Below are 23,447 nucleotides of genomic sequence, written 5' to 3'. Positions count from 1 at the left end.
TTATAAATCAACATAACTATGTATATTAAATTATTAAAACTGCAGTGTATTATTAATAGACTACAAACAATAGAAAAAATGCAAATGTTATGTTTACAATTTTAAATAGTTTCAAGGAACTTATGAAATAACCATAAAAAAAACTAGTAAGTACTATTTTTATGTTTAATCTTATAACATTGTATTATTTTTATACAAATTATAGAATTGAAATGGGATTTCTAAAACTCTAGAGTACATAATTATTTTCCTAATTTTAGAAATTTTTAATTTTGGTTTATTTTACTTTCTGCAAAATTATATCAAACTATAGTAAATTTCAAGCATGTTTTATAATATAAAAAGTGTATAGTAATAACATTTTTTTTTTAATATAATACAGATATAGTACAAAATAAGTGCTACTTTATTAAAAGAGATAATTATGTCATACATCATCAAACTAAATAATAAAAATAAAATAAAAATAGAAAATTTAGGTATACAATTTGGTATAACAAAGAAGACAAATTTTACGTAACAATATTCCTTATTCCTTAAACATTTTAATATTATTTAAAGCAAAATGTTTTCCCACAAACTTATTATTTTGCTATTCCCATGTCAATATATTTGATACATTTGATATTTACAATACGTATTTTCACTATAAAATAAAAAGATTTAAGAATTTAAAAACATATTTATAATGAAAAAAAAAATGTATACTAAATAAATGAATGTAGGTATTCAGATGATTAGAGTCTTCAATATTCTGAAAAAAAAAATGAAAATATTTTTAATTATGTATCTAGGTATCTAGGTAAAAGAAATATGATTAAAATATATTAATAAATTAACACTTTAATAACGACCGAATTGTATGGAGTGATAATATAATTCAATAGACCAATATTAAATATTATATTAATATTTATTAGAGTACGGATTTTTAGATTTAAAAAAAAAAAAAATGAAAAACAAATTTTTTCCAAGCAATCTGTTAACAAAGTTTAATAATACAAAATTAATTAACGGCCAATGTTTTTTAATTAATACAAATTACTTGATGATAATCAACAATTTGTAATTACTTTTCCTTTATTTGTTGAACGAGCATAAGAAATAACGTATACATAAAAACATTTATAAGGTATGACTTATTTTAACCCTAGAGCTCATTTCATAACAGTTAAAAAGATCGGGCTTTCAAAATGTTGTTCATTGCTTCAAACACATGAAATGTTTATCTAATCCACCCTAGGTACCTTCAAATTAGGTGATAAACTAAAATTAAATACAACTCTAAATTGTATACAATTCTGTGTCTGTAATATAGAAGAGTTAAAAGTTATCTATTTATTATCTATTAAAAAAAACTGTCTAAAAGGTTGTGCGCGTGGTATACTGTGATATAACCGAATACATAACACATTTATATGAAGTTTAATTTGTTTATATTAAGAATCAATAAAAGAATTTAACAATTTAATTTAATTAAGAGCAATAAAATAATGATAAAAATTATATATTTCAATACACGGTTAAAAAGGCCGTGTGCGGAGAATCTCGTGAATATTTTTAATGCATGTAATGTAGGGTTCAACCTTTTTATCAATAATGTTCAATTTGATATTTTTTGGACTATATTATTGTTGATAAATTGATTATTTTTTTAAAAAATACTATTCAATTGCCCAAATTAAACCAAGTAACATGATATAAAATAAAAATATAGTATAAAACAATCTCATTCCAAGAATTTTTATAAAATCAGAAGCCTCAACATTAAGAATATATGAACATTTTGATTATAATTAGTTGAAAGTTGTAGAACTGTCACATAGCATCATTTTTTGCCAGTCTATGTCTAAAGTATTAAAAATCCATACTTAATTTTAATGTATAATAAGAGTTGACTGTAAAGCATAATAAATATGTGGATAACATACTGAAATTATACCCACAGTATATAATATCTCTATACTATGGCCACTCTAAGAACGCTACTCGTTCGCACATCCAAATAGGCGTGCGGAGGCAGAGCGGTGACGGTGTCAGCAGCACGCATTGATGGCGGCCAACGTTCAGGAAAGTTTAGAGGTGGAAATGAGCGAGATCACACAAATTTTGGTTGTTACACAGTAACGTTCTTAGGATGGCCATAGTATATAAAAAAATATATTTTCCTCATGTACATAAGTTATAATAAGAGCAGGTATTCTAATTAACTTTGGATACCTTTTGATATTATTTTTAAGGAATTTATTAAGAAATCAAGATTCCCGAAACAGAAGATAATACTTGAACTTTAAACAGTTGGTATTAATTGTTCTTCTAATTTATAATATATATATTTAATAGATAAAGTGATCAAATGATATATATGTAATTAGTTTGCTGAAATATCTTGATACTAACAATAAGTACCTATATTAAGAAACTGACTTATATTTATCTACTCAATGAAAAATGAAACAAATTTTTTAATAAAATCTTATTTACATTTTTATGACTAATATTATATTGAGAAATAAATGCTACACCAAAATATGTGTTAACTTACTAGAGTTGTTCAGATATAGAGTTTAAACAATTCCTATTTGGACGGATTGAAAATCTTGGGCTGTGTGGTACAGTAATTGGTCTACCAGATTTTCTTATTAAGACTGGCTTATATTTTTTGATCGGTTCTGGTTTATGAATAGTTTGTTGTCGCATATTTTTAATCAACTCCATTTCTTTTTTCTTCATTTCTTCTTGTCTCTAAAATATAATAAATATAAATTAAATTAAATTAAATACAATAATGCAAAGAGCAGAAATATCACCATTCTAGAATTTTCTTCATATTGAGAAAACTTCTCTTTTATTTCAAGTTCAAAAACCATCCATTCTTGAGCACGTCTTTCAGTATTTAAACGTATATTTTTTGGTTCAGTATATTTTTTTTCATGCTTAGGAACAAATGGTTTTTTTTTTAGAACTGTAGCAGGTCGAGCTTTAAAAGACCATGGTTGCTCTGTACTTTTCACACTCTGTAAATCCACAGTAAAAAAAATATATAAATATATTATTTCCTGTTATCATTACTTAATTTATATAAATATTATTTTACTTGAGGTTTGGTAGCACACAATTTACGAGATTCAAAACTAAAAGGTTTTGGAACAGTATGTAATTGTTTTTCTAAAACTTTAATACCACCATGGCCAAGTTCTTTATTTTCAACCACTTGAACACCACCTTGAGAGTTGAGAACTTTTATTTTTTGAGTTTTGCTAGGCTAAAAATTATAAAATAATATATTTCTAACTTAAAATTAAATGAAAATGAATTGTATTACCACTTTGATACTGCTTGTAGGAATATTTATATTAAGGTTATTATAAATCTGTTTGCTTTCATTACTGCTTCTAAATCAAATTAAACACCAATTAAATTATGAAATGAAAAGATTTTGGTTAAAAAGGCTTACTTTGTTGGTTTATTTTCAATAATATTATTAGTATTATTTGAGCTAATACTTGGCTCAAAAGCACCAGGAAAAAGACTTCTAGATTTAAAAACCTTTGAACCTAAAACAAATTAAAATGATCAAATTTATCATGTTTAATGAAGATATTTTATGTTTTAGTTATTTTAGTAGTGAAAGTAGTAAATCTAACCATTTGGTTGCATGCAATAGATGATTGATGTATCAAAAAAATATTAAAACAAATAATAAAAATATTAATACTTGTAGCATATTCTTTCCTATAAAGCCATTGTTTACTACAAAATATAAACAAGAACTAACTACTACAACAGAATTGTATGGGCTAATAGAAAGCAAGAAGACACGAAACGAGCACCGGATGAAAGTGACTCACCAGCTGAGACAGTGGGTTTAGAATGAAACCTAGGCGGTGTGTTGTTGAAGAAATTCCTGACTTTTTCAGCAATACTCATGAATTTTTTAGAACTTTTATCTAATATAAGAGTTTCTTGCGAACCTGATTTAATGTGTTCATATTTGTACTCGGATTTAACTACAGAACGAGTACGCAAATCTAATTTAGGTGTGTTTTCTAATTCATCTAGTCTGGTAATCATAGCATGATGTTTGATCCGTGGCAACTCTACTTCAATTCCCTCCACAGTAATTGAATGTCTATTATGTAATTTTGATGTTCTTGACTTCTTTGCAGAACGAATTAATTGATGAGCCAATGAACTGTAAAATATAACTTAATATATTTATAATATTTATGAATTATCTTATTTTCATTAAAACCAAAAATAAATATTATATACTTTAAATTACAAAGTACTTAAAAATTATTAAATAGATGAAGAGTATTAAATGATTTGAGTACAAGAAAATGTTAATAAATAAAATATTTACTTAATATTTTGATCATCAAACTGATCATCGGGTGAAAAATTTTCCTTATTTTCTTCTAGAACATCATGGTCATTCACAGTTGATTTTTTTACAATTCCCAAATTTGGTTCAGATTTAGCACTTTCCATTTTTTCAACAATATCTAATAAAAATAAAATTATTACTAACAGAGAACTTAGGTAGTTTAAAAACCTATTGTTATTTCAATTAGATAATATTTCAAGAATTATTAAAGTAATATTAAGTAATATTGATATATTTAAAAAAAAAAAAAAATAATAAAACAAGTAGAAATGTTAAGAGTTCAAAACTAAATATTATTAAGTATTAGTGAAATAAATTATTGTTTTAAAACATTCAAAGGAATAAAACTCTTTAAAAAATCAAAAGAATTCTGAATTTCTTTTAAGTAGGTATGTATTTTTTGAATAAGAAATAAAAAAGGTTTGAAGTACAATAGGTAGATACTTTACTTAATTCCAAAAGAGAAGATAACGATTTTTTAAATAACATGCTTCAAAAGTTTACCTACCTACCCACTAGTAATCTGTTTATTGGCTGTTAAATAACAGTTATTAAATCAATCAATAATCATTAGAGGCACTAATATCTCACTATCTTGTCTAAACAGCAATGACTTTTTAGTGGGAGAAGAGAACAGACAGTAAAAAATTAGTTATCATTGAGTGTCTTTTCTTTTGGAATAAAGAAATAAATAAATAGAAATCAACCGCATTGGTATATTATAGCGAGTGTTGAGTAGTAACATAATGAAAGTAACAAGTTACAGAATTTTATTAGTATTATTTCTAAATAACAAAAATATAATATAAATTACTTTTGATAAGTAATTTATTTAGTATAACGCGTTAGTTTCAAATTATTTAGCACCTATAACGAATTGAAATATATACCTTTAAAAATATGTCTACAATGCGGGTGTTAGGTATATCAATCTAATATATGTAGGTATATTTTAATCATTTAATCTCAACAAACCACAATTTAGTTTTCAATAGGTAATCGTTATTGATACATAATGTTATTTATAAACTATATGTAATTATGTTTTATAGGTAGTGTATTTCTTATTAAATTGTTGCTTGCAGAATAACAATAGATAAGAAATAAAAAAATAAAAACAGCATTCTTTTTTTTGTAACTAGAAAATAACAATTACTTCTCTACTCGAAAAGTAAGCTAAATTTATTTGAGTACCTAATCAGTAAAGCAACTTAATCAATTAAAATAAGTAAATAAGTAAATTATAAATTACCCAACACTGATTATAGCACTGTAACATTGCAGTAACTATAAGTGTTGGTTCTAATTAATACCAATGTTCAACTGCTTATATTGTATAACTATATTTATTTTTATTGTAGTTGGGGTATTTTAATAAATTATCTCAAATAATTAAAATAGATAGGTAGATACTAGAATTTTTGTTGCAGACTATTATATTATGATGAAAACAGCTACAAACAACCACAACTAAGTTACATATTAGTTAAAACAAGAGACCCTATATCTCATTTTCAAGGAGTAACTTCAGTTATATAAAATTCTACGCAAATTCTATCTTGCCAGACTTACCAAAAAATCTGTCAGCACCGTCATCATTGGCATTTGCAATCTCGTACAAATTTACGAACGTCTTGGGAGCGTCGAATTCAAACAAGTCGTCGTCCTTGTTCATGGTTCTAATTTTTTGAATTGAATACTTACCAACAGAAACGTCTGCAGACTAGTCAGTTACAGTAAAGACAAATAACTGGTTCAGATTTAAAAAAGAAGGAACACTGAGTATCTAAGTCCACGTTAAAACAATATAATATTGAAAAAAGTGGACGGTGATATTACGACCAAACGAAACGATAATGTTTGATACACCAGACTTATCTACACAAAAACTAACGTTCGAACGCAATATCTAATAAGCATTAAGCAACACCGACTTACCAGTGTAACTATTATCCGTTTTGCTTAAACTTAATTAACGTACGAGACGGGGCAAGGCAGTGCAATGTTCAAAACTCCAGCGGAAATTCCGTCAGTTTATCAATTTGTTCGTTTCCTCATAATTGGTCGTTATTACAAACGTTCGAAAAAGTACAGGTAACCCGATTGGTTGTCAGCGCACACTGTTGCCAACAGACGCGCGTGATTTTAACGGTTCGAAGTAGTGACAAGGAGATTACACATTTACACACTTATAATATATGTGCGCCACAAATGGCAAAAGCACAAGACCTACCTCGGTCCTCGGTCGTATATACTTCATAGACTCATAGTTCATACCACGATTAAAGATTTATAATCGTGGTTCATACTATGGGGGTAGAATAAGATATAGTATTATAGTATCCAGTAGGTATTATACTATGATATTTAATTTAATTTGTATAGTTATAAAAACAGTACAAAGACAGTAGACTGTTAGAGGAATAGATAATATTATGTAACTACTAACTAAATAAGCCTCTATTTTTAGGACTTAATAAGTCTTAATAATTGCTCTCTAAGGGGCGTACTCACGGTGGTGATGAGGGTGTCATATACCCCCATGAACTTTTTTTCTTATGCATTTAAACAACTCGTATTTATGACAATCAACTAAACAGAATACAGTTCATCCTCTCATCACCGCTCAAATGAAAAAAACTAAGTACGCCTGTCTCTAATTATAATTTATGGGTATTTAGGACTAGTGTATTGATTTAAGTATATTTTAAATGCAGTAGTCTCGCTAATCCCGACAATTTATATTTCGTAATTTTACTTATAGTGTAGGTATAATTTATATATTCAAGAATACCCATGATAAAGATATTATCGTTTAGACTTTCGATTAATAACAATAATAATGTAATAATGTAAAATTGTAAACCAATACATTTTTAGTACCTATTTTGTATAAATAGATGTGTTTTTTGAAAAACATTTATTACTTAAATTAGTAAGAAAAAGAACGCCATTCCGTTTAATCTCGATTTTCGATAGGTAATCCGGTTGGAGTCCGGTCCCATCCAATCCGGACTCCGGATTAGGGAGACTACTGTATTGTACATTTAAAATAGTACAAGATCTAACATCAACCAGTGACGAAAGTGAAATGTATGATTGTTATTTAAAATGACACATGCACTAAGTAATATTCACTTACCTATTAGTTAATAGTTTTTACAAACGTCTTCAACGTAAAATCAATAAAAATATCTTTACATTTTCTCTTACATTTTATGTAGAATCATTATTTCATAACAAATTATAGTATTATACAGATAGTAAACAATAATTGTTTTTCAATCAATTATTGATAAAATCACAGTACAATGCAAGGCCGCCCGCAGGGGGGGGGCCACGGCCCCCCCCGTTTTTTAGGATAATTTGTTTAAATATAAAAAAAATAAAAAACAGAATTTATGATAAGTGTATTGTTTTTTCGCTGGCCCCCCCCCCGAGAAAAATTTCTGCGGGCGGCCTTGGTACAATGTAAATCTGCTTGGATTTTCTAGTTTTGTATTATATTTATACACTAATCTATGTACATAATACGTCAAAATCAAAATATACATCAATAATCTTCATTTTACACCAGGTATTTGATATTGACAAAATACAACTAATACAGAAGAATAAATGAAAAATAATTGTGAATTGCTAGATAAATAGATAATTCATAGGTAATTTTAACTTGTAAATACTTACCTACCAATTACCATACACAGGGCTGGATCAAGGGGGGGGGGTGTTATAGCTTCAGGTTGCAAGTTGAAGGGGGCCACAGTAATAAATCAGAAGAAAAAAAGGAAATTGTTTTAGGTGAAAAGGCCTCAATAAAAATAATACCACCTCCCCTAAATTATGACCATAATCTGGCCCTGACCATACACCGTGTTAAGGTGAAAGTCAATATTATTCATCAATAGGTTAACTGAATTTATACCTGTCTAACTGAAACATTTGATTTACCAGATTTAATTATAATTATTATTAGCTAAAAAAAGTATTGTAGCAAGTACAGATGTATATTCAGGGTAAATTAACATCCACATACTATTTCTAATAACAAAATAGGTTATCAATTATTTTTACTTATATGTTTATTAAAAAATATTGACTGCCATGCAGATTTTGAGTAAATTACCTAAGTGGGCATTTTTTTGAACTTTTAAAAGCTTTAAAAACTAATTAGAAATACAAATATTTTAATGCTAAGTCGAGCATTTTAATCAATTGATGATAGGGAATCTGTTAATATGATATTTAGACGGTAATTGAGGGGCTATTTGACCTCACCAGTTGACAAAATTGATTAGCTGTATAGTACAAAATTATCCCTCAAGGCCCATCCTACTGAGGGTCGAAAATGACCCTCATGGCAGTCAACGTGTTAAAATGAGTGTCAAAATATTATCTTAAGAAAAGAATTTTTTCTTGTTTCAAACAAAACACTTTTATAAAATAAAATATAGCATTTAGACACATTTAGTAAAATGCTCAATTTATATACAGTGTAAGTCAATAGCGTATGCAGGATTTTAATTCGGTTAGGGTTTTACCTGAGTAAATAATTTACATTATTTTTTGCTGAACATTGAACAATTTTATATAATTAGTTATAACAAATTATAATCAATAATCAATTAACAATTGATTTTATATCTAATAAAAATTACCAATTATTATTAATCAACTCTGTGTATCGAAATGGTGGAAAATAAGATTTTTTATTTTTAAAAGGAAGACTTCAGGGAGGGGGGTCAGAACCCTACCCTGATATACTCCATAGGTGTAGATAATACTTTAAAGTTGGTTATAAAGTGATAAATGTATTAGTAATAGTATATTTACATACAGATGTATACAAATATGTCTTGGCATAAGGCCTCAAAAAATAGAATGTGTACACAACAATACAACATAACCATAACTTTTGGTGGAATTGAAAATAAGTTTCTAAATTTAAAAAAAGATTGTTTAATTATTTTATAAAATATTTTCAAATATTTTTTTATGTGAATTTGTGTACTTACTAAAATAGGATATTAACTATACATTTTTTTTTTTTAATAAATGCGTTTTATTCTTTTTACAGGAAGTTTAAATTTTTTCTTGATTAAAAGACAATATTTTAAAACACATTCAAATTCAATTGTATACTAAAAGTAATTAGTCTGATGTCTTTTGAATAGGCATTAAATGGAATTTACCTGCAAACATTAAAATCCGTATTGGAAAGTCATTTCTAAAAGATTAAAAACCTATTCATTCACTTTTTTAATGTTATATAAAAAGCCACCTATTATGCAATTTAGAATGCCCTAAAATATTATTGTTAATTGTTAATTTTTAAATATTTCAAAAACACTAAACAAATGGACTTACATAATATTATTAGATTGCAACTTACATTAACAGCTATGCAATTGAAAAACATTCAAATGGTTGTAAGCTGTTAAATACTTAAGAAAATAAATGAATGATGTTTAAAAAATAAACAAAACGTATAATTTTATTATGTATTGTACCTAAATTACAATTTTTTAAGAAATGTAATGTTAACTATTATAAAATTAAATTTATAGACTTAAAGTACACTTAACTAAAAGACTGTACACTTTATAAAGAAAAATAGGCTACATGAAGCTCAAATTAGCAGCCTTACTCCTAAAATTACTCACTTGGACAAAAATAAATTATATCCTTACATCACAGTCAAATTAGTTTATTTCCACTTATCAGTTTACAAAATATTAATCAGCAACACTTTACAACAAATGTATATATATAAAAAAAAAGATAACAATATAATAATAACTACTTACTGATGCAACTAAATAAATGGAAATAAACTGTCTGAAATTTAAAAATACCTAAAGTATCCTTTATTTTACTTTTTTTTATATATATAACATATTAAATGTATATTTAAGTTTTTAAATTAAAAATACATTTATTTCAAAGGAGTGAGCCTGCTATAATTTTCATCGAACATAGCCTGACCCACAAGAATATCACAGACATCCAAGCCATTTGGCTAACTTTTAACTAATAATGTAATAGTTATTTTTTACATTTTACTATACAAAAATAAAATATAATACCTGTATATTTAGGAATTATTTTTTGAAATAAAAATAAGGGATCATTTGAATATAATTCATACAGTATAACCACACTTCTGTTGCCAATAGAAATTCTTAGGGTCAGACTTAGAATATTACACTTAAAAACAAATATAACCACTAAAAGAAAAGAAACATTATTTAACATATATTATAATATACAACATTAAATAAAATAATGTTGTGTTCTGTATACCACGAGTTATTAAATAATAACACTTATAATTGTCTTGTATTATAACAATAGAATGGCACATAGTAGCCAATAAATGATCATTAAATTAATTAAACTCACTAAAACGATATAGTTGTACATCCATTTAATACATTTAAAAATATCATTTTTAAACAGTTACATGTTTTTATAACATAAAGCAAATATTAAACAATAAAACATGTTAATATGTATCAATGTATTAAATTAACAAAAATAAAATAAACATGTTATAAACAGTTTAAATATGATTATAGAAGTGAAAAGGCGGCGCACAGTAAGATGAGAACATAGATATTTTAAATGTTGAATTAATTTTATATTTTTTAATAATAAATAATGTTTAGATTTAATTTAATAGATTAATTATAAGTAATAAAATTAAAATGGACAAAAAATAACTGACAAAAATAAGAAACACAGAACATATATTATTTTGAAAATAATTAATATATAAAATATTAGCATAATCCTAATTGCTTTGTGGAATAAAATAAATTATCATTTTATTTTATATATCTATAATAAGTTGCATCTATAAACATAAGTAAAATTTCAACTGTTGGAACCAAATTCTAAGAAAAATGCATACATTTATTTGTTTATAAAATTTGTTTTTCAATAAGTTACACAATTCAAAATATCAAAAATTAAAACGGACAATAGTTGATAATATATAAATATTTTTTTTTTTTTTTTTTACCAAAATAATATTAAAAAAGAAACCATTTGACAGTTTAAAGTAGTTAGTATATGTATATAGTTTGAATCAGATAGTTCAAATTAAAATTAAAAAATATTTTATTAATATGTTATTAACATATCTCCAAATTCTGTGCGCCATCAAATTATGTTGTCAAATGTAATTTAATATCCAAATAATAATTGTTTATTTGTCTAAAAAAATATTGACCTCAACCTGTTTTTAAATAAGCTTTTGTTAACCACAGAATAATATTATACAAATATAATGACAAGAATCAGTTCAAACATTGAACAATTTTTATATTACATTTAAATCTTGTTATACAATAAAAACAATGCAACTTACAAAATACACAAGCAGTACGTCCATGTTTTACCGAATCCTTCTAACAGGTTTTAAAATTTTTCGTTTAGTAGGAGGCTCAGTTGTTTCTGGTTTTGCACTAATAATAGAAACTTTTATATAGAAAATACTTTAGAAATAATTAAATAAAATTATTAATACTTACGTAAATTGAGTAGTTGCTCCACCAGTAAAATTAATTGAAATAGGTGCATTAGGATCTAATTTAATAGGTTGTTTTGTGCTTGGTTGACTGAATATATTATTTGTTATACATTTAGTCGGATCCTCATCCTGTAATTAATAATAAATTGGTTTTTAATATAATGTAACCATACAAAACTAAAAATGTGGTCCTTACCGTTGCAGACATCTTTATAGATCCTCCAGCATTAGGAACACTAAATACGGGTGGAGATTGTGCACCAAATGAAAATCCAACATTTGTAGAATTGAATGAATTAGAAGTTTGAGCTAATGGTTTTTTATCATTGTCGTTAGAAGACTTTGAAAAAAAGCTGTTGGTAACCTGAGGAGCTAATGAACCAAATGAAAATTGAGGTGTTGGTATAGATGAACCCAGTGTTGCTGGAGTCGATGTAGTAGTTACACTACCAAAAATAGAATTACTTGCACCAAAAACTGGAGCAGTACTAGGAAAACTACTACTACCCATTATTGGTGAAGCAAATGATTTGTTATCATTAGTAGTAGATCCAAATGTAAACATTTTAGGACTTTTTTGGTCAACAGGCACATTTTGATCTTGTTTTGCTAAAGAACCAAAACTGAATAATTGAGAAGTCTTAATTAAACCTGGTTTTTGTTCTTCATTCAATGTTTCAATAGGATTCGAATGACCGTTTACCAACTGATTTGTATTTTCAGTTGCAGATTGAACAGGCTGAATTGAACCAAAGTTCATTATTGGCTTATTTTCAACAGTTTTTACTTTGTTATCCCATACAAATTTCTCTTTAGACAGATCTTCATTTTTACATCCAACATTCATTAATGAATTTGAGTTATTACTGTTACTTACAACAGAACTATACAATGCTTTGGGACTGGCATTTTCATTAATGTCATTAACTTTACGCTTATTACTTTGGTTTTGTAACTCTAATGTTTTTTCTGATTCTTCATTTTTATTATTTACTAATGATTTAAATTCATTTGTAGATTGTTTAACTAAATTACTATCAACAACAGGATTTTGATGAACAGATTTATCATTCTCAATTTTATCTGAACCAAATTTAAACTGTGTAATTGGTTTATTAGTTGAGGCACTTTGCCCAAACTTAAACTGACCATCAGAATGATATGGATGCATTTCAAAACCAAACTTAAACTTAGTTTCGGAATTATCAATACTATTGATATGTGTTCCTTCAACTACTTTCTTTATTGGCAAACTTGATTTACTATCAGAGCCAAATTTAAATGTATTAAGGGGTTGATCAGTTTTATTGTTAACTACACCAAATTTAAATTCATTGACAGAAGTGTCTGATTTGACATTATCAGAACTTGAAAATGGTTCAGTACTTCCAAATTTAAACTGATTAGATGGTTGAACATTTTTACTACTATCAAATCCAAATTTAAATTGACTAGCACTTGAATTTTCAAATGTGTTGTTGTTTAACCCAAATTTAAATTGAGTTGAAGGCAAAGGTTTATTTTCTGGAGCAGACCCAGGTTTTGCAGTTCCACATGAAATACAAGTGGTACAATCACTTTTATTTTTTACCCAGCAACCGTCACAAGTCCAAGTAGTACTTTGAATCGCAAGTTTTTTGGTTGTACCAGGCTTCTGTGTTTGGCATGCAACACAAACTTCGATTTCATTTTTATTGGGAACCCAACAAGTATCACAAGTCCATGTACTTGATTTGACAACATTTAATACTGGTGTTTGAGTTTTCTCACATTTGGGAGTTTGACAAGCAATACACTTTGTTTTATCAGCATCATTTGAAACCCAACACGCATCACAAGACCACTTTTTTAGTTCAGTAGATGATTTTTCTGGTACTAATTGATTTTTATTACTATTTTCTGATTTTTTAGGTGAACTGACATAATCCTTATCTACTGGTTTTGTAGATTCTAATTTTGAGTCAGAGCATGGCAATGAGGTTTTCAGAATATTTTTAGAACTATTATCATCAATAAATCTAAATTCTGACACCTTGTCATTTTTATTTGAATTTTCAATTGGAGTATCATTATTAGTCATTGATACTTTAGTAGATTGTTTTACAAAGGTTTCACTTGTAGAACTATTAAAATTTGTACTTGGAATTTTGGTGCTAGATTGATCTTTACTATTTATTTCTATGTTGGTATTTTGTGCTTTCTTTAAAGTCATTTTGTGTTTTTTTCTACTTGTTTTCTCTACAATTTGTGAACTAAATTGTTCTATTGTTAATGGTTGATTGAATGAGAATTCATTATCCTCAACATTAGTATTTGATAAATCGATACTTGGCAATGAAGTCATTGACAAAGAAACCTTAGGCAAATTAACTTCAGTGGGCATTTCAAGTTCATCAGACTTAAGAACACGGCCCTTCTTTGAAAGATTAACTCGAAGTTTTCTAGTAGTATTTGAATCAACTCGGCCAGAATAATTTGATCTGTGAAAATAAGATAATCTTAAATGAATTCTATTTATTAATCAAAATGAACAGTAAAAACTTTTTTACTGAAAAACAACAATTTCTATTAGAAGATAAATATAAAATTATATAATTAATGTAATAAAATAGTATAATATAGCAGTTTCCTCAGCTTATTAGACTTATAACTGACCTGGATTTAAAAACATTTTTGATTGTTTTAACTTGATTATAAATTGTTAAAGTGTAAACTTTTTAAGTAGATTTACTTAATTTTGAACTAATTTAAACCAAAATAGTCTTTATAAGTGTGATTATAATTTATAATGATTATATAACTTGCATCAAATATTGTCATAATCTATACATTGAATTGGGTTATAACTTAAATCCTCCTATATTAGAGATATTTATCACAAATATAGATAAACACATACTTCGATTGTTTTTCATAAAAAGGTATATAGAATAACCACCTATCATGCTATAGTACTACTAAATTTACATTTTCATCTTAATACAACATGTATCAACATATATAAGAACTTTATTGATAATTATATTTTATTTTTAAATGATTTATTGAATATGAAACGATTATCAGTTCATTTTAGTAAACATATGATACTAATCATAAGCTAAAACTAATTAGAAAATTATAGTTTCAATAAAGTCAAATGTGTCACTTACGAGACTTCACTGGATTTGCTATCAGATTTCTCAGGTGTTGTTTCAACAATTTTGATGGTGGATTCGACTTTAATAGGTACATTTTTTTGTACTGCTTTATGCCTTTGATGCACTTTAGGTTGAATAATAAATTTATTTTCTTCGATTTCCTTGTTCTGAAGTAAATATAAAAAAATAAATTAGTAACAATCATAGGTCAAAATAAAATCTAGCCAAGCTGTTAATATTTAGTAAAGACTAAACCTTAAAAAAAAAAAAAAAATGAAAGGATAAATTAAAACCTTAAGAGGATGTCGCAACTGCATGTGTGCCTCCGTCTTACTCGTGTACAACATAGTAAATTTCAGTTTTAATAGTACCTATTCTTTCAGTTTTGATATTAGAATGAATTGACCTATTATCAAACTTTTAAGTAAGAATACTATGTATTCTCTCATAAGTTATTATTTTTATTAGCTTATTAGAATATAAAACTATAATAGCTTAACGATTATAACAAAGTACTTAATATTAAATAAATAATAGTGACATTAAGATAGACAGAAATAATTATTGGTGAATATAACATAATAGGTAATTAGGCTAGTGAAATAAAGAATAATGAACTACGGAATAGATTGCTTTTGCAGTACGGCTGTAAGGAGGGAAATGAAGGGATTAATTAGTGAGGAAAGATCTAAAATACATTTGGAAAAAATGTTATCGTTAGTGAAATTATTCAATAATAGAGTATTATTTATTAGGATCGGCGATGGAAGCGTAAGAGGCTTTGGGAAATAAAGGTTTTAGAATGTTAGACATGAGTACAGTGTTTGGATTTTGTCGAATAGAAGGATTAAATTATGATGTTTGAGTAGTGCTTAGTATTTTGGATATCCTTTGTAGTTTGAAGTATGGTAACCCACGCAAAAGACATACGTAGCTGGGCTGCTTTTTTCCTTGGTTATGTACTTATGTGTGAGAAGTGACCTCACATTTAACATAGCATGAGGGATGGTGGCAGTATTTAGCATTATGTCTGTAGGACTGACAGTTTTTACACTGAGGCAGACTACTCTTAGTCCTGTACGGTAATTCAACTTTTATTTTTATATGCAATATTGATGATACGACTTAAAACTTCTTTGTTATTGGTATTGGGTTTGAGGTCCACAAAAAAAGAGTGGAGGTGGGCATCGGTTTTTAGTGACATTACGATACGGCTAGCGGAGTGACCTAGTTTGTAAAGAACATCAGATATGTCTGACATGAGGGTCGAGCGGTACAGATTTCTTATGACGATATTATAAAACCTATATATTGATAGCATGAAAATGTGAAAACAAGCCTCAGTTTGTATTTGGTGTCTTGAGTTTATATTAAAATTTTCACGACCTTGAGGGTAGACAATCAAAAAAGAAGGTGATAACTTGCATTTAAAACTGTTTAAACCAGAGATTAACATGTTTTTGAAGGCGGAGAAGTTCTTAATGTCTTGGACATAAAATGGCAGAACCCTGGTGTTGTCGTGTTGAGTGGGAATAATGGACTTGTTGATTGCATCGGGAGACATGACGTCGGGTTCACTTAAGTTGATCTCCTCAGATGACAGATTTTTTTTTGTGGAATTGGGCGTACTCGGAGATACTAGGCTCGATTTCTGACCATTTTTGTTAGACATGATACCGTTATAGATAAAAGAACAATGTTATAATGATCATGAAAAAAATAATTTAACAAGGGTGCACAGAGATAACAGATCAAAACCATCAGCGCAATGTGTGTGTGTTCATTATGCTTTTTATAATTTTGAAGTGAATTATAATAATTTCAAATATTGAATATTTTTCCTATTCATAACTAACTTAAAAATTTAAATATCATAAAAAACCAATGAGAGAACACAGAATAATGTTTTCACCTAAAAGTTTGATAATAGGTCAATTTACTCTAATATTAAAACAAAAAATACACTATTATTAACAAAAATAGTACACAAATTTATTATGTTGTAGGTGTGTAAGATGGAGACAACATATGCGGGTGAGACGTCCTTTTAATGTAAGCTAAAATTGAATAATTAACATGTTATGAATATTAAATTTGATGGTTAAGCACACACATGATGTTCACATAAGTGAATTAACCTATTTATTAAATTAATAGGAAAGAATTTAATCTAGAAAAGGTTTTTTTTTTACATAATTTTAAAATGTTTAAAACTTGTTTAAAAATTATACCCTTTCAAGATACCCTATATAGTGTTCTTGTTTTTGCTTTAAAACTAATACAATATGTAAAAACCTTTTTATAATACACAGGAAATTTTGTTTATAAGATAAATAAAAATAAATTACAACATTTAAAAAAAAATGAAAATTTGAGAGAATGAGCGATATTAATTGGAAATTTGAGTTTGAGATAACATTCTTAACTACAAATTTGATAATTTGGTCATTTATACTAATATTAATAACAGCTAAACAATTTCTTATGAATGTAATATTTTCTATGGTATGTCAGTAAAATCTTTACACAATAGGTACATGTAAGTAATGTTCTATTAAATGTTTATAAAAAGTCAATTTTCTCTGATATTTATATTTAACATAAAATTGGTTCTGCTGAACTCAAATTTGCTATGCTGTATATATAAATAAAAAATACAACACTTGATTACAATATAGAGAATATAATGACTCAGTACTTTTTCTATATTTTCTTAAATTATTTATTTGACTAACCTTAGTGGAAATATGTTCTAGAAGAATAGATGAAGTTGTTCTAATTTCACTATTATTTGAAGAAGATATCGGTATCACTGCTTTTCTATGAATTGGTGGAGTATTACCTAAAATTTTTGATAAACTTGAACGTGCAGAACTGCCCCCATACATAACTTGAGAACAATTTAAAGGTGACTTTTGGGCAAATAATTTTTGACGCTCTGATAACTGGAAATAACACACATAATTTAATTAAAATAAAATAAATACTCAATCCCTTAAAATGAAAACTGATAAGTATAAAATAGAGTACTTACTTCTCCATAATTGACAAATGTATCCCACCTAAATGATGCTGAGGGTACTTGGTGGTTAGTTGATGTATCATGAAATTTTAATGAAGATTGTTGATGCGATTCATTCTCCCCTAAAATTCAATGATAAAATAATTGATAAATTTATTTCTAGTATGTTTTTATATCAATAAAATTCTTTTGCCAACAAATGATAATAGAATACATTGACTTAGTGTTTCAGCAAGAATAAAATGAGATGGATCAGCCGCCTTAATTGAAATTTTTATTTCAAATATTAACTTATAAAAACTTTATAACAGTGAACTATTACAGAAAATAAATATTGCATTAAGAAAAGTAATGGTAAATGGGTTAATCTAATAGTATTCAGTTATTAGTTATATAAAATAAAATATATAGTAGATTCATACTAAAAAATTTACATCCCAAAGATAAAAAAAAGTTTCTGAAACCTTCAAAAAACTTTAAGTCTAATTTATTTTTTGCAAGCTTTTAGTATCCAAAGTAACTGTATAATTTTTGATAATTTAAGGACATATAATATATTATGTCTTAATGTTAAATAGAAAGCCAACCCAAAGTTTGTTTAGTTAAACTATTTTTAAAGATTTAATAGTAGATAAATAGAAAACTATCAATAATAAACAAACTTACTTGGTTTGATCAGTTTTGATGAAGTTGGTGTTAAAAATTCATTACTAGTAGATGAATTGTCTAAATTTAGCGATCTTTTTAAACCTACAAAATAAATTTAATCACAGTCTTAATAATCATACATGTAAAAATTATAAATTTAATTAAAATGTATATTGCATAACTTAAAGAGGCTAAAAAATCATAAGACTGGGTGATTATAGAATCTAGGCTGAGATTCTAAAGAGTTTAGATTAAGAAGCCAAATCCAATATACGTCATATCTTAGTAGAATTAGTCTGGAAAGAAGAAAAAATCCCAGAAGATTGAAGAACCGCATTAGTGTGTCCGATATATAAAAAAATGATCCACTCGAGTGCAACAATTATAGGGATATTGCTTTATTCAATATAACATACAAAGTTTTATCATATTACATCCTAGATAGAATTAAACCAATCTCTGAAGGCATATTGGGAGACTAACAAGGGGGGTTTAGACTAAATATTCATAATAAGGCAGATATTCCAAAAATGTGGGAGTTTAATAAGGAGGTTTACTTGTTTGTAGACTTTGAGAAAGCATACGACTCTATACATAGACCAACCCTATTTAATATATTAAAAAGAGTTCAATATGCCAAATAAGTTAATTGACCTGATTAGAGCAACTATAGAAAATTTTGAAATAAAAATAAAAATAGCAAACTCTACATCTAAATTGTTCAAAGCAACATCTGGTTTAAGGGCAAGGGGATGCATTATTTTCAATCCTTTTTAATCTAGTTCTGGAAAAGGTTGTCAGAAATATAAACATATCAGAAGGTAGAACTTTAGGACAGTCAGAGATAGGCTTGCTAACATATGCCAACGATATTTCCATCGTAGAGGAGACAATATTGAAATACTAATGGATGATGTGAGTAAATTCGGGCTCAGAATAAATGATAATAAGACGGAATATATGAAACTTAACTGAAGAGACAGAATGTATTGCCACGGAAAAAAATGAATGTAGATGGACATTCCACAATTTAAATACTTAGGTGTTCTCTAACTCAGGACAATGAGTTAAAAGTAGAGATTTCAAAAAGAATACAACTGGCCAACAACTATTTTTAAGTATGGGAACCCTGCTAAAATCTAGATCAATATCTTAAAATTTAAAAATAAAAATATACATGACATTAATACATCCTGTGAATCCTATATAAGTCAGAAACATGGGCTTTAAGAAAGATAGAGGAATTAAGATTGGAAAAATTTGAAAGAAAAGTTTCAAGACGAATCTATGGACCTAGTCTTAGGATCCAAAGAATGGAGAATTCGAACCAATAAGAAACTACATAACTTGTTACGTTGTATAAGTATGTCAAGGGAAGTCGCAAAAAGAAGACTGATGTGGGCAGGTCATGCTTGGAGGAAAAAATAAGCTATGATAAACACAGTAATTAAAGAGGAACCAAAAGGAAAAAGACCACTAGGCAGACAACACTTCAGATGGTAAGACTATGGGTAAAGAGAAGTTAAAGAAGTAAACCCAAGAGCAAACAGGAGAGAAAATTTGTTTTGTTGAACTGAAAACAACTATTTTCTTCCCATGTATTTTATATTGAATTAAAATTAATAACTATAATACTTACTAATTTTAAGTGGTTGATTAGTTGCTGTAATTATTGTAGGTGTTGATGAAGCAAAATTGTAAACTGTTGTTGGACCGGGTCTGGTAATATTTGACAAATCTACCACATCACATTTTCGTTTATTATAACCTTTATTTAAAATAACACAGTAATTTTAGTATATATTATGCATTTATAAACCCTGGAAGTTATTTTGTTATACAATCATAACTCTTGTATTATGGAAGTAATAAAAACAAAATCAATAGTATATTATAAGTGTAAAAGTATAAAATTATCTTTATAGGTAAATATAAATATGTTGGAAAGGTTTAAGTATATTTTATATCAACATAATTGTATAAAAAATTAACATTTATTTTTAATTTAATACTTTTAAAATATAAATATAAAATAGTATAATGTAAATGCAGTACAAATTATTTTGTCTTAATGATAATAATACACAGTTGGATCATTTCGCATTAGTTGTTGCTTTTGGTAGGTGAAGTGAGTGATAACATACCAAATTTCATTAATTATACTAGTAGTAGTGTCAACGGAGTATGTAAATGGTCAATATTTCTCAAAATTAAAAAATAAATAATATCAAATATTTGTAATCATAAAATATTGATATTGTATAATGAATACTGTCTTTGAATACATCAATTACAAAAATTAAAATGTAAATGAATCTAGGGATCCCTTAAGCATCCTCTTAAATACGTTCCTAAAATAACAGGTAACATGATATAATTATAAATACGTTATAATATGGTAATTCAATGATTAATATAAAAGATTTATAATTTTATAATCCACCCAATTCAAAAATAAAATTCAATTTATTTACTAATTTAATATTGATTTGATAGAAACTCACCTAAATGAGACTATTTTTATTAGCTGGATTACCTATGGTATTTTATATTTTAACTAAGGGACTAAAACTGTACACAACTCATTTTTTAAACTGTTATTTACAATAACAAGTAAATGCATATTATGCACTATAAAGCAACAAGTGTTAAAAAAAATGTAAATTAGATGGTCAGATAAAAATAACAATCAAATATAAGCAACAATTCAGATGTTTAGCATTTGTAGGTATATACCATAAATTACAAATCTTTTCAGAACAAAAGCTATAAGTAAATAAATGTATTAACGTACATGTTATGAATGTATTGTATAAACAACTAATAAACATAGATAATATAAAAATACAGTACAGTTCTAGTAACTTAATAATTTTAGTTAATATTATGTTCTATATTATTATTAGTTAAAAGACATTATCTAAGAAAATTAAAATATTGAAATCAAATATTCTGCTATTTAAACAAATTTATAGCTATAATAAAAAGTATTTTATCCATGTTATAAATCATAACTTATCACAAATTAAAAGAACAAAAGATATTATGAATTCACTAATTTGTTTTGAGTCTATACAAAGGATAGTTACAAGATTTTTTTTTTAATTTGTAATTTAAGGATTGGTTATTATTAATTACCTGACAATTTAATTTTAATAAACTGAAACAGTGTTAAAGGTTTTCATTTATAGTATAATTGTTTATTTAGATGAATAGCTCTTTTTATTCTTTGGTGTTAATAGTCTTTCAAAATTTGTTAGGAGATAATTGTAAATACTCCTCCATTAAGTGCAAATTTAAACATGCCAACTAATAAAAATAATTTGAATTCAATCACCTACTATTTGAATGGATAAGTAAACCATAAGTATATTGTAGGTGTATTGAGAAGTGATTTAAACATTAATTTTTTAAACCTTAAATGCCCACTAAAATATTTTATTTATTCAAATTGAAAATATTAAAAAGAATACATGGGTTCTAACACTACCAGAAATTATAAAGTCATGTTACAAATACTCTGATGTATCTACTTTCAAGAATAATGTTTAACAATCACACTTACCAGGAGGTTTACTTCTAATGCCAGCTCGCAGGCCAGTATCACGAATACCTAAGGGAGAACTCGATTGGCTTGTAAATTTTGGGCTTTGTTTACTTGTACTTGGTATACAAGTAACGGCAGATATTTCTGGTAAAAGGACATTCACATCTACACAGATGAAAGTACAACAATCGTCAGTCAACAAGAAGTAAACATTATTTAACTAAAATTATAGATAAAAGCTTACTTGAACCCCTGTGGTTGTCAGTAGAATTAGTAGGCGGGTATTTGGTGTTTGTGAATGAGTTATTGGACGTACATAGTTTCTTCACTGGAGGTTGGTCGTCGTTTTCGGTCATTGACGTACGGTCGTCATCGGTTTGCGCATCGCTAATCAGCGTATTCATCCACGTCATTCCTGGTATGTATTCGGACACGCGTTTCGTGACCCTCCTCATAAAAGACTGCAAAATGAAAATGAAAATAAAAAAAAAAATCACACGAGAAGCGGACGTATCAACCGTTGTGCCGAGCGAGACCATGTGATCGCGCAGCACAATCGGGCGGGAAAATCACTCGGAAATCATCAGACGTTAGATCGCCGATCGGAAGAGCCTTGAGACATTTCGACCTTTACTTACGTTTGATTTGTCGTACGGCTTCATGGCTCTCGAGGCTTGATCCCATCGACACACACAAAAAACTACAAGGATCAACGTACGCGCGTAGCACAGCGGTCGGACAATCGCGAAGAGCGCATATCAGCGTAGAAATAAACGAAGCAACTAAAAACCGCACGCACCCCGTCTAAGGCCACCGTTGTCGTAATTCGTCGTTTCGGTTTTGCGATATTGTATTGCCGTTGTTGTTACTATTTATAAATAATATTTTTATATTCACGTATCCCTAATCGTTGTTAACGGAGAACGCGATCGGCACACAAGCATAGAGACGTGACGGCCATGATGGATAAACTAGATCAGTCCGTCGCGCGCGACCAAATTACACTGTGATCAACCGAACGAACCGACGACCGTAAGGCCGGCACCACTGGTCGCGCGATATCGTAGAAACGCCGAATGCGGCGGACAGAGCGCGGCACCGTAAGACATTCCGCCGCCCGAAGAGTTTCCCTCTTACCGAACGGTTGACGGGCAGGCGGCATTACA

The 23,447-nt window shown here is 27.6% G+C and overlaps 2 protein-coding genes across 8 annotated transcripts; both read right to left on the bottom strand.

The window, feature by feature from the left end:
- Nucleotides 1-388: 388 nt before the first annotated feature.
- On the bottom strand, nucleotides 389-6,452 carry LOC114131203 (uncharacterized). 4 transcript variants are annotated; one of them, XM_050210813.1, is made up of 10 exons: nucleotides 6,329-6,448; nucleotides 5,963-6,113; nucleotides 4,367-4,508; nucleotides 3,852-4,195; nucleotides 3,458-3,557; nucleotides 3,326-3,395; nucleotides 3,098-3,265; nucleotides 2,811-3,017; nucleotides 2,546-2,745; nucleotides 389-754 (listed from the first exon to the last, which is right to left on the bottom strand). In XM_050210813.1, coding segments are annotated over exons 2-10 (1,335 nt in total). In that variant the 5' UTR covers nucleotides 6,066-6,113; nucleotides 6,329-6,448; the 3' UTR covers nucleotides 389-753. The 4 variants fall into 4 exon arrangements, with proteins under 4 accessions (XP_050066770.1, XP_050066769.1, XP_027852164.1 ...); XM_050210812.1 differs by having other exon boundaries at nucleotides 2,485-2,745; nucleotides 5,963-6,452; XM_027996363.2 differs by having other exon boundaries at nucleotides 5,963-6,449.
- A 2,980-nt stretch (nucleotides 6,453-9,432) lies between these two features.
- Nucleotides 9,433-23,263, bottom strand: LOC114131201 (nuclear pore complex protein Nup153-like). 4 transcript variants are annotated; one of them, XM_050210807.1, is made up of 12 exons: nucleotides 22,920-23,263; nucleotides 22,526-22,742; nucleotides 22,300-22,446; nucleotides 20,374-20,502; nucleotides 18,753-18,836; nucleotides 18,099-18,208; nucleotides 17,800-18,009; nucleotides 15,077-15,231; nucleotides 12,121-14,404; nucleotides 11,926-12,053; nucleotides 11,763-11,859; nucleotides 9,433-9,582 (listed from the first exon to the last, which is right to left on the bottom strand). In XM_050210807.1, exons 1-11 carry the CDS (start codon nucleotides 22,941-22,943, stop codon nucleotides 11,790-11,792), a joined length of 3,558 nt encoding a protein of 1,185 aa, XP_050066764.1. In that variant the 5' UTR covers nucleotides 22,944-23,263; the 3' UTR covers nucleotides 9,433-9,582; nucleotides 11,763-11,789. The 4 variants fall into 4 exon arrangements, with proteins under 4 accessions (XP_050066764.1, XP_050066765.1, XP_050066767.1 ...); XM_050210808.1 differs by lacking the exon at nucleotides 9,433-9,582 and adding an exon at nucleotides 9,858-11,630; XM_050210810.1 differs by lacking the exon at nucleotides 9,433-9,582 and having other exon boundaries at nucleotides 9,858-11,859; nucleotides 20,374-20,472.
- Between the last annotated feature and the right edge of the window lie 184 nt (nucleotides 23,264-23,447).

Source organism: Aphis gossypii, chromosome 1 (genome assembly GCF_020184175.1).
Source record: "Aphis gossypii isolate Hap1 chromosome 1, ASM2018417v2, whole genome shotgun sequence".
Taxonomy (NCBI): domain Eukaryota; kingdom Metazoa; phylum Arthropoda; class Insecta; order Hemiptera; family Aphididae; genus Aphis; species Aphis gossypii.
Note: the sequence above shows the minus strand (reverse complement) of the source record. Positions and strands in the feature narration are given on the sequence as shown.